General features: G+C 34.5%; 1 protein-coding gene across 1 annotated transcript in view; it reads left to right on the top strand.

Annotated features, from left to right (window-relative positions):
* LOC108687937 (1-phosphatidylinositol 4,5-bisphosphate phosphodiesterase epsilon-1-like) overlaps positions 1-6074 on the top strand; it is a 31803-nt gene extending 25729 nt beyond the window's left edge. Inside the window, exons 12-16 of the mRNA XM_018193982.1 lie at positions 171-395; positions 489-792; positions 1130-1478; positions 1701-2024; positions 2314-6074. Of these exons, the coding sequence (XP_018049471.1) occupies positions 171-395; positions 489-792; positions 1130-1478; positions 1701-2024; positions 2314-3826 (2715 nt within the window). The 3' untranslated portion in view covers positions 3827-6074. The remainder of the gene's footprint in view (positions 1-170; positions 396-488; positions 793-1129; positions 1479-1700; positions 2025-2313) is intronic.
* Positions 6075-15888: the final 9814 nt, after the last annotated feature.

The raw sequence follows: 15888 nt of genomic DNA, 5'->3' as shown, positions 1-15888 counted from the left end.
TATATATATCATATATCCAAGAATTATGAAAAAATATTATTATTATATTAAATTAAAAACATGCGTGAAATTTGAATCGCGTGAAATAAGTTATGCAAATTTCCATTCGAATAAAGTAGTAATTAGCGCGTATAAAACTTATTGTTTGATAACAACAAAAATTTATGCAGGTGCTTTTAACCGGATGTCGTTGTGTAGAGCTCGATTGTTGGGACGGTGACGATGGATCACCATTGATTTATCATGGTCATACTTTCACTACGAAAATACCATTTCGCTCCGTTGTGGAAGCGATAGATCGAAGCGCCTTTGTCAGTTCCCCTTATCCCATAATCCTTTCCATCGAGAATCATTGTTCGCCAAGTCAGCAAGCTCGTATGGCTCAAATATTTCAGGTACTCGATTGATTATCTAACAAATTATATTTTCTTAGTGATTATCATCGCGCTTGAATCAAATTATTATAAAAAAATATAATATCATTTCAGTCTGTTTTTGGCGAGAAATTGGTGACGAAATTTCTCTTCGAGTCCGACTTCAGTGACGATCCTCAACTGCCTTCGCCTTCGCAACTTCGTTACCGAATTTTGATAAAAAATAAGAAGCTGGTGATCGATCCTGCCGGCCCCTTGTCGCACACACCCCTTAGTCATCGAGGGAAAATGCTTATGACGGATCGCGCATCTTCCATGAAACAAATGCGGACTGATGTAAGCAGCACATCAGTCGTGGAATATTTTAGCGAGGATGAAGATGACGAAGAGGATGACGATGAGGATGACAACATCGATGGTAAAAATAATATATTATTAATACTTGGAAAATTTAATCTGTAATATCAATCAGATATATATTTTCTCAAAAAAGAATATTGAAATTCATTATAAATTTCTGTTTTTAAGAGCCTTCCTAAGTTCAAATTTAATCTAAATATGTTGCAGTGGCTACATTGTCACTGTATCCTATTTAATTATCTTTTGCTTTTATCACTTATACATTACACTTATATATTATCTTTGAGTTTAATATAAATCCAACCTTCTCTCTTCTTTGCTTTCGAGAAATATAATAATTGCAATCAATTAAAAATTCACTGAAACGAGTTACAATATTTAACGTGTAATTACAGATAATTCGATTTCGAGCTACGAGAGATATCTGGGTGGTGGCCAAGTGCCGCACGGTCGTTTAAAATCGGATCCAGGAGTGGATGACAAGACGCAAAAGCAAAGTAGTCAGATAGCCAAGGAATTGTCGGACTTGGTAATTTATCTGCAGGCGATTAAATTTCGCGGACTAAATACTATGCCAGTCGGACCAGGAAAAATACGTCATCAATCGCATACAGGACCAGTTCAGAGGCATAGCATCGCCGGTATAGGACCTAGCAGTATAGCTTCCTCATCAGGATCGCCGCAATCACTTTCGACGTCCGCCTCGATCGCGAGCGGCGGTAGCAACATCGATAATATCTTCAGGTCAGTTTTTTATTGTACAATATTTTCTCTATTCATTCCTATATTTATATATCACACATATTTGTCTCATTATATTTTTTTAGTTTATTTTTATTGTCTTGCGTCGTTTTCTTGCGTATTTTCTTTTTCAAAATTTTTCGGCGTTATCATATTGACATTAATCGACAAATACTGATTTTGTAAATAAAAAAAAACACAGAAGTATGTTTCTGTTCTTATTAGATCCACTCGTGGAATGCCGGCCTGTTTCCAATGTTCATCTCTGAACGAAAGCTCGGCGAAGAAAATCTGTAGGAAACAACCGTTAGGCGTAGTCGCTCATGCTGAAACTCAACTCATTCGAACGTATCCTGCAGGAATGCGTATTGATTCCACAAATTTCAATCCTGTAATATTTTGGGCTTTTGGAATCCAAATGGTTGCGTTGAATTATCAAACTGATGACGCGGGATTAAATCTGAATTCAGCCATGTTTGAGCAAAGCGGTCAATGCGGATATGTTAGAAAACCTTCAGTGATGTGGGATAAAGGTCATATGATGTACAGGTAAATTCACATTCTGTTAGATTTCTTACAAATTTTCTAATTATGCAACAATAATAATTATGAATGTAGCATACAATCCTTAAGAGATCGATTAATTATAAATCATAAGCAATAGGTGTCAAATTGTTTCTAATCTAATTCATTCTAAAAATTTATCTTTGCTATAATAGAAATTTTTATAATAGATATTTTTGTATGTTAAAAAAAAGATAGTTAAATAAAGAATTATTTCTGAACGCTAAATTATTTTCTAAAAAATTTTCTTGAACAATTATAAATGTTTTTATAGGCGATTCAACCCTTGGGACAAAGAATTCGATGGGCTGCATTCTGCGCATTTAAGTCTATCAATAGTCTCAGGACAATACGTTTCGGTTACGAACTTCGTCACCAGCACATATGTTGAGGTCGAGTTGGTCGGTATACCGATCGATTGCGCGAAACACAAAACAAAGGTGATCCATAACAATGCGTTGAATCCTATCTGGAATGAAAAATTCTGCTTCCAAGTGATGTTCAAAGATCTCGCCTTCCTACGTTTCGGTGTTATCGAAGCAAGCTCTCATCACGTGATCGCGCAACGCGTAATACCGCTTAAATGTCTACGACCTGGCTATCGACACGTACGATTACGATCTTGTAAAAACAAGCCATTAGCCCTTTCTACGCTTTTTATCTATTCCCGCTTGGAGGAGGAGAGTTTGGACTATAACACCTGCTGCCGTGATCATAAAGAGTCATCTAAGCGTCTCTCGTCGAGCAAAGAACCTGAGAAACTGAGCACCGTTGATCCCGGATCCCTAGGTGGTGTCACCTTGAAGAGACGAATGTTCTTCCTAATGGTTTATCATGTGATACCAGACGAGCCGTACACCATTCTGAAAGTGACCCAGGAGAGTACTACGCAAGAGGTGATGCTGCAGGCGTTGCAGAAGGCCGGAATATCGCCGGATCATGTAGATGAGTACATTTTGGTAGAGGAAGTGTCCCGCGGATGGGAGAAAAGAGACAAGGAAGAGCTACCGACTCAACGTGTGCTGGATCCTACAGAACATCCCCTTCAAGCACAGGCCCTATGGAAAGGGCAAGGTCGCTTCCTGTTGAAGCGAGTAGGCGATGATCCAAGCAGTAGAGCGTGGCTCGCCTCTATCAGAAGCACGGCCGGCCACTCGAAGCTCAACGATTCCAACACGAGGGACCAATCCACTCACATATGGGACGAGGCAGACACCTTTCTAGTCTGCATTTATAACGTTTCGCCGGAGATCCCTTATGCGATTCTACGTGTGCCGATAAGCAGTTCAGCTCAAGACGTGTTAGCGCAAGCTCTGATAAAGGCCAGAAGAATGGAGAACCCAACCAAGTTTGCTCTGGTCGAGGAGCTGGAATGGGGTGGTGCGGGTGCTGTCGGAAGTGGAAATCGTCAGTTAAGAGTATTGAGTGACGATGAAAATGTTTATACCACTCAAGCCTTTTGGAAAACTCTCGGCAGGTTTATCCTTAGAGAAAGAGAACAAGCCATTCCGAGACGGAACTTGTTGCCAGCGACCCTCGATAGACTCAGTAAGGGATTTTCCGTAGGTAGATCAGTGTCCCTGCCAGGATCCAGCAAAGAAAAGGTGCCTGTTTCGGAAGCACTGTCGGACCCCACTTCTAGAGGCCTGAGACATCGGCTAATGATGTCGGGACGTAGACGAGAAGTTCATTCTGATGGAGAAGATACGCGTGAATCTGACATACTGAATGTTGCTTTTCAACTGAAGAAGGTCTCGTTCAGAAAATTAATGAGCTGGAAGTCATAGTGGCAGTCAAGGGCGTCGTCGATATCATCGATCTTCGCCGCTCGGAGAAGTCACCCGTAAGCTCGTAGTCCAATTATTATGATCAGAAACTAGTTCTGGTCTTGCGAAACATTTTTCATGCCGACGATCCTGTCGAGGTGCGATCTCAAATTAAAAGAAGAGCTTCAGAGAGCTGAAAGATTTCACTTTATCAAGAATTTATGTAATACAAGCGTCACATGGACGATCGAACAAGTTAGAATCTATAAGTCGTTAAGCCGAATGAACAAGAACAAGTGGTACGAACAGAATACTTAATATCTATCGCGATATATCAGACAATGTGTTTTCATCACTAATTATGTGATAATATGCAAAAAAATTTCTCCAATAGAAAAAGAAAAAAAAATTAATTTCTTCGAGAAAGAGCAAAATAACTTTTTGGGAAATTTTAATGTCTGGAAAACAACACGACATTGTTAAATTCGATTATCTTCACGATATTTGAGCGAAATATTGAATGATAAAATCGCCATCACTGCAGAAAATAACTTCGGCAAATCGAACTTTTCAAAGAGAATCGAACGATACCGACATGGAGATTATTACGCCGCAATTTTCAAAGATTTTTCAAGAGTTTTAAAAAGATATAGCATATATCTAAACTTACGACGTAGTACAATCATTAAGTGGCAAAGCGACGATTCTTAAATCCTTTAAATTCGCATGAAAGCCAAGCATCATATTGAATTTAGTTACATGGCAGTAAATTTGTATCAGACGCGGATTGATGCTGCAGCTTCCGCGTTTGAGACGCGCTGGCGCGTCGAAAAAAAAATTAAATATCACGCGTCATGTCTGATTTTATTATTTTTGTACAACGAAAAGAGAGAGATCGCACCGGGCGATCTCTAAACATTTTGCCAAACGACGATTCTAAGTGATTTTTAGATCCGTGACATATTCGTAATGTTTAGACGTATTAGAAGTGCTTCCCTGTTCAAACATGTTTCCGTTTGAAATATATCGGATTCGCCTTCGTCTAATCGATATATCGCATCTCCAAAGAAATTACGTAGCTTCATGTGACTTCTCGTCATAAGCATTATTTTTATCATTTACGTCGTACCTGAGGTTTTCCATTGATACAAGAGTTACGCTATCGCGTATAAACTCTGTAATAAAGTTATATATCGCTGTTATCGCACTTTATTTGTTCGCTCTATTAATGTTAATAATTTTTTTCTGCGTCTAGTCAACCATGTGATAAGGAATTTGAGTATAGAATCCGATGAGAATATCATAATGTATATTGGGAGTTGCTACTTAAAAAACGTATTTACTATACATATATTGTTAACGCTAGAGGGTAGATCGGTGTTGCATTCTCGATTACCGTCCCTCTCTCCTAACTGTTTTAGCGAGCGTATGTATACGTAGACTATAAATACGAGACCAAGGAGTGTCGATGGAATGAAAAACCGCGTCCGAATGTGCTATTGCTCTATTCGATTATTTTTTCACGTGACAAGGCATTCGATCATCGACGATCTTCGTCGTATGCTCGAAGCCGGTAGCCTAATTTTATGGAAAATAATTTCGCTAATAACGTTAATTAATTAACTAATGAGAAACAATATGGAACAATATCTGACGTCGCAAACCAGTGAGGTCGCGAGATAGCCTTGCCCCGTCTTCCACGTCCGAATCGTCCCAAATATTTTATATTTTTTCGAGACGGCTCCGCAGACTGACTTTTAGGCGAATCTGTATAGCTGTACGACACGAAAACACCAGGATTTTTTAATACTATGAGAAAAATATAGAAATATATATACTAGTCATATCTTTCTCCGAGATGCTTCGCGACGTCACTGGGGACTCTGTATATTTTTGGATACCACTTCCTTCCTTACTCTTCATGTCTGTCCGAAAATACGTAATCATATCACATATCCACATAAGAGACCAAATGAGCGAAACAGATAAATAGAAGAAATGAGAAACAAACCGGGCAATTTCATTTGTACACATATCTCTGATTATGAGTAAGTAAAACAAATAAAATAAGAAAAACATTATTTGATAGATAAAAGAAATATCATTTGATAGAAGAGAATAAATCAGTGAGAACCGAAAACAATTGTTTTATTTGCTAAGTATGGAAAGAAAGATAAAAATCTGATTAATCCGATTTGTAGATCAAATTACTGAAAACAAATAAGAAAAATATTGGGGGTACAAATAAGTTTCCGTCATTTGCAAAAGACGGCGCCACTAATAAACTATAGTTAAAATTGTTTGATATAAAACGACATATCATAAGATTGGACATCCGGCAACATCATAACCTTGAAATATTAGCGATTTTAATTCAGCATCATATATTTTTTTTTTGTACGAAAAGTCGAGTTTTGAGCTGAATAAGCGTCATTTGCGGGAACTTTTGATTTACTTCTTTAATTTGAAGAAATCTGCAGCTGAGGCTCATAGATTGCTTGTAGAAGCATATGATGATGCTGCCTTAAGTGAGAAAAGTTGTTATGAGTGGTTTCAAAAGTTTAAGAACGGTGAATTTGACGTCGAAGACAAAGAACATAGCGGAAGGCCGAAAATATACGAAGACGCGGAATTGGAAGCATTATTGGATGAAGATTCGTGCCAAACGCAAAAAGAACTTGCACTTATATTAGGAGTGACTCAACAAACAATATTGTTTGAAATCATATTGTTTGAAATCATTGGAAATGATTCAAAAGCAAGGGAATTGGGTTCCATATGAACTGAAGCCGAGAAACGTTGAATGCGATTTTTTACATGTGAAATGCTGCTTGCCAGGTATAAACGAAAGAGTTTTTTGCATCGTATAGTCACTGGTGATAAAAAATGGATCCACTACGATAACCCAAAAAAGAGAAAATCATGGGGACCACTTGACTATGCTTCAATATCAACAGTCAAGCCGAATATTCATAGAAAAAAACTCATGTTATGTATTTGGTGGGATCAGCTTGTGTCGTGTATTATGAGTTGCTCAACCAAACGAGACCATTACTGGGGCTCTCTACCGACACAATTGATGAGATTGAATCGAGCATTCAAGGAAAAACGCGCCCACTACTACTCCAGGTATGACAAAATTATTCTCCTGCATGGTAATGCTCGACTACATGTTGCGGCGCCGGTCAAAACCTACTTAGAAACACTCAAATAGGAAGTTCTACCCCACCCGCCGTTTTCTCCAGACATTGCTTCTTCCGACTATCACTTGTTCCGATGTTGATCCTTGTTGATCGATGGCCTGTCTGAGCAGCACTTCACATCATATGAAGATACCAAAAATTGTATCGATGATTGGATAGCCTCAAAAGATGAAGCGTTCTTCCGACGCGGTATGCACATGCTACCAGATGGGAAAAAGTAATGGCTAACGATGGCCATTACTTTGAATGTACTGTTCTTTCACAATAAATGCTTAATTTCTTCTTCATAATCTCTTCTTTCATAATAAATGTTTAATTTTTGATAAAAAACGGCAAAAACTTATTTGTACTCCCAATAAATAAAAACAAATGTATTTATAATACTATTAGTTACTGCAATCGTTATAAAATATTTTCAGAAGCATGCTGATCAGCATGTAATTCAGTACTACCAACTCATTTGACAATATTGCGAGTAGTCAGGTGATCATGTGTCCCATTTTTTCCAATGTATTTTTCGTTGCTTGCAATGTTTTTGTATTTATGAAAGCATTTGACATATATTCCGTTATAATTTTTCCTTTTCTTCTTCTGGAAAGATAAGAAGTTACAATATATTTTGTAAAAATCTAAAATATTTCTCTTTTTAATGATAAAAATAATCGACTATTTGTTTTTAAAAAACAATATTAAATAAATGTGATTATAAATTGATTACGCTTTTCGATTATCGTGCAAATCGAACTGCAGATAATCTTGTTCATCACTTCTGTCCTTAAGACAAAAAAAAAATCGATTAATTATTTAAATAATCGATTTTTTTTTTGTTGATTATACTTATTTCTATCTCTTTCCCTCTTTTTAGCTTTTTTGTTTTCTGATCACCTTATACACGCAAATAACGTGCATACTACGATGTATTAAAATTTCTCAAATGTTAACAGAAGTCTAATAAATCATGAAATCACACAATAATTTGGCAAGCGCAACAAATACACATGGGAGTACAAATAAGTTTCCGCCGTTTTTTATCAAAAATTAAACATTTATTATGAAAGAACGGTATGTTTTATTCAAAGTAATGGCCATCGCTAGCCATTACTTTTTCCCATCTTTCTGTGTGGTAGCATGTGGATACCGTGTCGGAAGAACGCTTCATCTTTTAAGGCTATTTAATCGATACAATTTTTGGTATCTTCATATGATGTGAAGTGCTGCTCAGACAGGCCATGCATCATCGATCGGAACAAGTGATAGTCGGAAGGAGCAATGTCTAGAGAATACGGCGGGTGGGGTAGAACTTCCTATTTGAGTGTTTTTAAGTAGGTTTTGACCGGCGCCGCAACATGTGGTCGAGCATTACCATGCAGGAGAATAATTTTGTCATACCTGGAGTAGTAGTGGGCGCGTTTTTCCTTGAATGCTCGATTCAATCTCATCAATTGTGTCGGTAGAGAGCCCCAGTAATGGTCTCGTTTGGTTGAGCAACTCATAATACACGACACAAGCTGATCCCACCAAATACATAACATGAGTTTTTTTCTATGAATATTCGGCTTGGCTGTCGATGTTGAAGCATAATCAGGTGGTCCCCATGATTTCCTCTTTTTTGGGTTATCGTAGTGGATCCATTTTTCATCACCAATGACTATACGATGCAAAAAACCCTTTCGTTTATGCCTGGCAAGCAGCATTTCACATGTAAAAAATCGGCGTTCAACGTTTCTCGGCGTCAGTTCATGGAACCCAATTCTCTTGCTTTTGAATCATTCCCAATGATTTCAAACAATATGAAATAGTTTGTTGAATCACTCCTAATATAAGTGCAAGTTCTCTTTCTTGTTCTCTTTTTGCGTTTGGCACGAATCTTCATCCAATAATGCTTCCAATTCCGCGTCTTCGTATACTTTCGGCCGCTACGTTCTTTGTCTTCGACGTCAAATTCACCGTTCTTAAACTTTTGAAACCACTCACGACAACTTTTCTCACTTAAGGCAGCATCACCATATGCTTCTACAAGCAATCTATGAGCCTCAGCTGCAGATTTTTTCAAATTAAAGAAGTAGATCAAAAATTCCCGTAAATGACGCTTATTCGGCTCAAAACTCAACATTTTCGTACAAAAAGAAATGTATGATGCTGAATCAAAATCGTTAATATTCAAGGTTATGGTGTTGCCGGATATCTAATCTTACGATATGTCGTTTTATATCAAACAATTTTAACTATAGTTTATTAGTGGCGCCGTCTTTTGCAAACGGCGGAAACTTTTGTGCTCCCAACTTTCATCATTATGTGTACTTTCATCATTATGTGTAATTTATACTAAATACTGCGAAATCAAAGTATATTCCGATATACCACAACAGTATTTACCTAATACATAACATCCTCAAGGAACATTATGTATATAGCAGCAATGAACAATGGCTACTAATAACATTAATTATTATAATTAATATTCGACGCTCCTTGGACCTCCGACTAAACCCCCGTATCAAGATCATCGATTGTAAAAGGACCGTATCTATCAAGCGTTGCAATCGTTGTAACTATTCGTCGCTGTGCCGCCGCCGAATGTCACAACAAGGTGCGTGCAAGCTGTTGGCAGACAACATTGTCCATTGTAAAATCACAATTTAAAATTTTATATTTTCCTCAATAAAACCAATTACAATTAATTCATAATTTTATTTTCAGTTTAATATAAAATTCAACAAAATGGACTTCGATGTTCTGTTATGAATTATGAAAATTATGTTATATGAATTATATGTAAAATTAAATCTCTACTTTATTCAAATGATAACAATACGATATTCACTGCAGACTATTTAATTTACTCACTCCATTAATAGCTATCGACATGCACAAAACATTTATTATCTGTTATTATTTAATTATTATTTAATTATTATTCAGTATTGAAAATTAATTCATTGAGATAATAAAATTTATTCATTGAGATAACAAATAAAACTTACTTTACTTTTCCTTATGATATATAAAACGCAATATTGTTTTCACTATAACATATTATAATAACATGTTCAATGATATTGAATAGAATTTATTGAGATAATAAATAAAACGTTTTACTTTTCCTTACGATATATACGCAATATTGTTTTCACTATAACATATTATAACAACATGTTTAACGATCCGCGTTTGACGATATTTTCAATCTTTTATCTCGTTTTCGAGGCTGACATTAAAGAACTCGGTGAGCGTATTTAAAAGATGATTGTATCAAGAGCGGTGCGCACACACGAAACGATTACTTCTTAATATTTTTTGGGACCACTCTGATTAAGGAAATTACCGAAGGAACTCCCAGGAGCCGATCCTAAATATAAACGGTAAATCAGTATTAAGGCTCCTTGTTTTCTTCGTCGGTCGAAAATGCGGACCGCACGAGGAAAGTAGGAGAAGAAGACAAAGAATGAGAGATGGGCAGAACGACAGAAATCGAACGGAAGATTATCCTCAAAGAGATGAAGCAAAAGGTCGAATGAATAGATGCTGAAGCACACTTTAAACGATCTATAATTCGCGTCAAAATTCAGGATAAACTTTTACTTATAGTCTTAATAGTACAATTTCACTTTAATGCTTGATGCTAGATTTCAAATGAAAATATTATACTTCAATGTCAGCGTCAATATATAAAATTATATAGAAAAAAATTCTACCCTAAAATCTGATGCAAATTATATATCATTCAAAATGAGCTTGATGCGTCAACCGGGCATATCTCTAATTGTACATATCCGTGATTTTTTGGTAGCTGTTATGTTGATATAAAAAAAACACGCGTAATATATATAAATATGATCGTATATTCGTATTCTCGAAGAGCCGTCGAGCGGCATGTTGCGTGCGTAACATAATTCAAAGTCAAAGAAAGAAAATAATGCAGAATTATACTTAATCTTGACGAAAGATGCGATAGTTAGTAAGATAGAATGATTAAAAAAAGACAGATGAATTGATTAATTAATTAACATTTACAATTGATATTTACAATTCAATTAAGAGACGTATTCTCATCGCGCGCAATCGGGCTGGCACTGACTTTGCACGGTGTGTCTCTGATCAAAATATGATCAAATACGACATGAGATGTCTCAAATTGCGTATTTATGAATTTTATCATATTTGTAACGCATTTATCTTGCAAGCGGTCGCTACCCGCGTCTCTCGTCGATGGCTTTTCTCCGGCTCATCGTCAGCAAGTATTATTATGACCGTCGAAAGAAAATTATATATACGAGTTAACGAACTATGCAGCAATTAGTTAAATCGCCGAATAATAATGACTATATACATATAGTTATCAGAGGAAAGGGAACCAGGTTAATCGTTTTTTGCCTATTTCTCTAAAAAAAAAACTTCATCTCGTTCAATGATTTTTAACGTTTAATTTACAACTATTTACAATAATTTATTTATCATCTTGGAAACGGTATGAAAAATGCAAAAAAAAGCGTTCTGCCGTTCGATGTACTTTTTGAACGTATATTGTGAATTAAAAATTTATTAAAAATTTTGACCTTAATTCGTTTAATCCAATATTATAATTTTGTCACTATCTGTTGTAAACTTTTATGTTTAACCTCCAGTGCAGTTAGTGCACAAATTTTTGAAAATGTTATTGTTGTACGTGCGTAATAAAATTATACTTTTCGTAAAAATATGCAGATATAGATTGGTCAAAAAATAAAAAAAATTTTGTGAACTTTATGTGAGATATTATTATCTAGTAACGAGCCATCATATTTCATGCATTACAATCGCTATTAAACCGCGATGCTTGAAGAATAAGATGGACGATGAAAGATTTGTAAGACAAAACAAAAAAAAATGTTATCGCTAAAGCAGAAAACTTCTTTCCTAGTACGCGTACAGTATGCTAATAGGATTTCGTCACATTTAAACAATTATTACAAAATAAAAAAGAACGAGTAGCCGCTAACATTAATAGAATTCTCTTTGGCGTTATTATGTAAACACTCGAGTAGCCTCTATTCTCGTTTCGAGGAACAAAGAGAAGCATGTAATATCCGTTAAATAAAAAAAAAGCATGCGATCATTGGAACCTTGGAAACTTATAGCGAATTTATCATTACAATAATATATTAATATATTGACATTGTTGAGAAAAAGAAATCTACATGTAAATATATAAGCATAAAGAGCATTTTTATAAATAAGTAGGTATTGTTATTTTAAGCGTGAAATTTCCTTCCCACTTTCCTTCCTACTTTTTCTCTCACAATTTTAAATATAAGAAAGATTTTTATATAATTTTAAGATAACTAAACGATGTATTTGTCCTTATTATGATCAAATTTAATACATTTCTTGAATTAGGCGAAATTTATGTTGAGATTAATGCGAGACGCGCGTTAACCTCAAGCAACCTCACCTTTATATTAATTTTTACAAATTGATCTATACAATAATTCATATTAAATTAATAAACATAAATCCCTAATAAAATATGTTTCAATTGTTGCAATTGGTCTTTTTGTGACGGAAGAAAATCTTTTAATTTCAAAACATTTTAATCACACTTTATACTTACATTACTTATTTGATATACATTTGTTTATTTACTTTGTAAATAACGACAAAAAACATTATTAATCATTTTTTCCTTCAAATTTTAATTTTTAATATGAATCAACGTACCTGAAAACCTTTTATGTACACCATACTAGATCAAGCACTTCTTAATTTCAAATTTTAAGTTCAGAATCAAAATTGACGTCAATAAAAAAATCTTCTCTTGTATGTGTCTTTTTAAATCTCTGCCCTCTCCATCTAGGACTGTTTATGAGGAAAAAGCTACCAATCATAAAACGTTAAAAAAAACACACGAGACGGTATTCATAGTCTGTTTATATATTAAAACTGACTTATAATATAATATCTTAAGATGCTAATGCAGTTATCGGATTGACTTTGACATTTTAAGACTTTCTTAAGACAGTTTTAAATGCAAGAATCGATTATGAATATAGGGCAATGCTTTCGCGTTGTGAAATTGATGCTGAATCTTCCCTTATTCATCCCTAAATCGTTAAAAAATTGCCATCTAACTATGCAACATATATTTTCGATTTATGCGCTATTTCCAATCAATTTTGATTTTTGCGCTGCAATCCTTAAGGGATTTCCATGTTGGCCCCCCGCTTAATCAAATAAATAAATAAATTATATAATAATACTCTATCTGCAAAAAAAGATTTTTGCGCTCATTTCGTTTAGCTAAAAAAAATTTTTTGTTGGGGGCTGAGTAGATTGTCAGTCAATCTTTCCTCCCTCCTCCCACATATTAATAACAACCAATTAGAAAATAAAATACAGGATTTATGCGCTATTTATGGTTTCATATTCACATACTTTCAATTTTTACGCTGCATTCCTTAAGCCACTTCCCTCTTGGAGCTTTCAATCCGGTCCAGTCGAAATGATCTTGGAGATTTCTAGTAAACATTTTGGCTATTAAAACATTTCATATGACATATTGCAGAACCTTTTCGGAATTGTTATTCATGAGATATGAAAGGTTGAAACATTTTGGGCGGAAAACCTCTAATACTACGTTTTATTAAAAATTGGGCTTTCATTTGGCTTGGTATTTTCGTCCGCCATATTGAATTAGTCATTTTTAATTTTTCTATTCTATATTGATTCAGCCATTTGAATTTTCAATTTTAAATTCGAATTTAGAATTAGAGGCTCTAAAAATCTAACGCTACATTTTACTGAAACCGAGCGACTTTTTAGCATTTCCGTCCGCTATTGATTCAGTTATTCTGAATTTTCATCAAATTTGGGTTCCTATTTTCAAAGAGTGATCCCAAAAATCGCCTGTTTTTTTAAATTCTCGATTTTAGAACTGCCAAATTTTACTTTATATTAAAACATTAATTACAGAGAAGTTTGAAATTGAAGTTACAATTACTATCAGAGGGGAATGTAAAAGAAAACGGATTTTCGCATAAACGTAATACTCCCTCTCTAGCTATGATAATAATTATTATCTCAATTTGAAACTTCTTTGTAATTGTAAAATATCATTTGGCACACCAAAAATTGACGGTCCAAAAAACGGGCAAAAATAACTTCTTTTTTGGGGTTATTCTTTTAAATTCGAATTCGGCATCAGCATCCCCGAAAATCCTTTAATACTACATTTCACTGAAATCGGAGGATTTTTAAAGCGATCCTGAAAACTTTTTAATACTGTATTTCGTTGAAATCTAAAGATTTTTAGCATTTCCGCCATTGGTTCAGCCATTAAATTTAAATTTTCAATTTTGGTTCAAAATCAGCGAATATTTAAGATAAAAGCTTTATCTTCAGAAAGATCGGTTAATGTAAAACTTGCTCGAAAATCTTTAATTTCACTAGAAATGAATTTAACAATCTCAATGAAAAGAGGCTTCAGGGCATGTAACACTACAATTTTAAGATAGAAAGATATAATTACTGTAATACAATAAAAATTTTTTTATAAATAAGAAAGAAAACGTTTCCACAAATAAATTTTTCCATCTAAATATTATGGATCTGTTTTATTTTGATTTCTTTTTATTTTCGAGATTTTTATTCTTAAGAATAAGAAAAAAATTAGAATTATAGAGAGAATCCGGAATAATTTTGTTTAGTGTCGAAAATTCCAAAATAAAAAGATATATTTCTGAAATATTATACAAGACTGCCCTAAAATGGCTTTCGCCAGTTTTCAATATCATTTTCCTAGTTATATACTATTTTCCTACGCAAATAGCATTTGCCTGAAAACTTTTTAGAAAAATGGGATAATTATTTAGAAGACGCAGAGTTGCACGACTTCTATAATTATACTGTTGCACATGGGTTCTGACTTTCTATGTGAAGCGACTTTTACCTCTTTTTTCGCCCTGTGCTTAGGGTGCTTGACTTTTCACACTGGTAAACATTACTTTGCGTAGAAAATCGCACATTTCTTGATAGGGAAGAGATAGAATAAATCTCATTTCGCATGGAAAGTCGAAACTCACGTGTACAATAGAACAGTACAATAGAATAGAACAACAGTACAATAGAAGTTGTACGACCCTGAAACAGAGGGATGATATATTTCCTAATTTCAATAGTCGTACACTTTAATGCTTAATATCTTGGTTTGTGGGACTAAGCACAACATTTTACTGCCAAATTTTTTCGTTTCATGCAAAAACGCGTCGAATGCATAATTTCATTGAAATTGAAGGTAATCGAGGAATGTTTTCTAAATAATTATCCTATTTTTTTAAAAAGCGTTCAGGCAAATTTGCCTAGGAAAATAGCATTTGAAGCGGACGAGAGTTATTTGAACAGGTAGCTAGATTTGCCTAGTCTAAAGCTATTTTTCTGAAATAATCAATTGTCTATGACATATATAACAAAATATATTTTTAAAATGTTAATTTTTACACTTTCGCTTTTTTGAGCAACAATCACAAAGCATATTTCGATTTATCATATAAAAATTTTTTTCTAACTTTTAATGTTCCTCTAGTTGATATGGTGATCCAGACCAATCAGAAAAGCCGGCGCATGTACATATTCTTCATGAAAAATTGAGTCGAAAATGTTAATAGCAAAATGTTGAGGTGTCAATAATTTTGGAGCGTTTGAAACTATCCAACCACGGCGTGTAAAGTTCGCACTGTCAGATAACTAAGTGTTTTGACGAATATCGCTAAATGTCAATGCTGAATATGTATTAAAAAGGTTCCGTAAAATCTCTATTAACGTCTACTGTATTCTTAAATTGAGCTCAATTTAATTGACGAGGAATAATTTCAATTGCAAATTCGATAAAACATCATTAAAGTGTGT

Source organism: Atta colombica, unplaced genomic scaffold, assembly GCF_001594045.1.
Source record: "Atta colombica isolate Treedump-2 unplaced genomic scaffold, Acol1.0 scaffold220, whole genome shotgun sequence".
Lineage (NCBI taxonomy): Eukaryota > Metazoa > Arthropoda > Insecta > Hymenoptera > Formicidae > Atta > Atta colombica.
The sequence above is the reverse complement of the archived record's forward strand: the minus strand, read 5'-3'. Positions and strand labels throughout refer to the sequence as shown.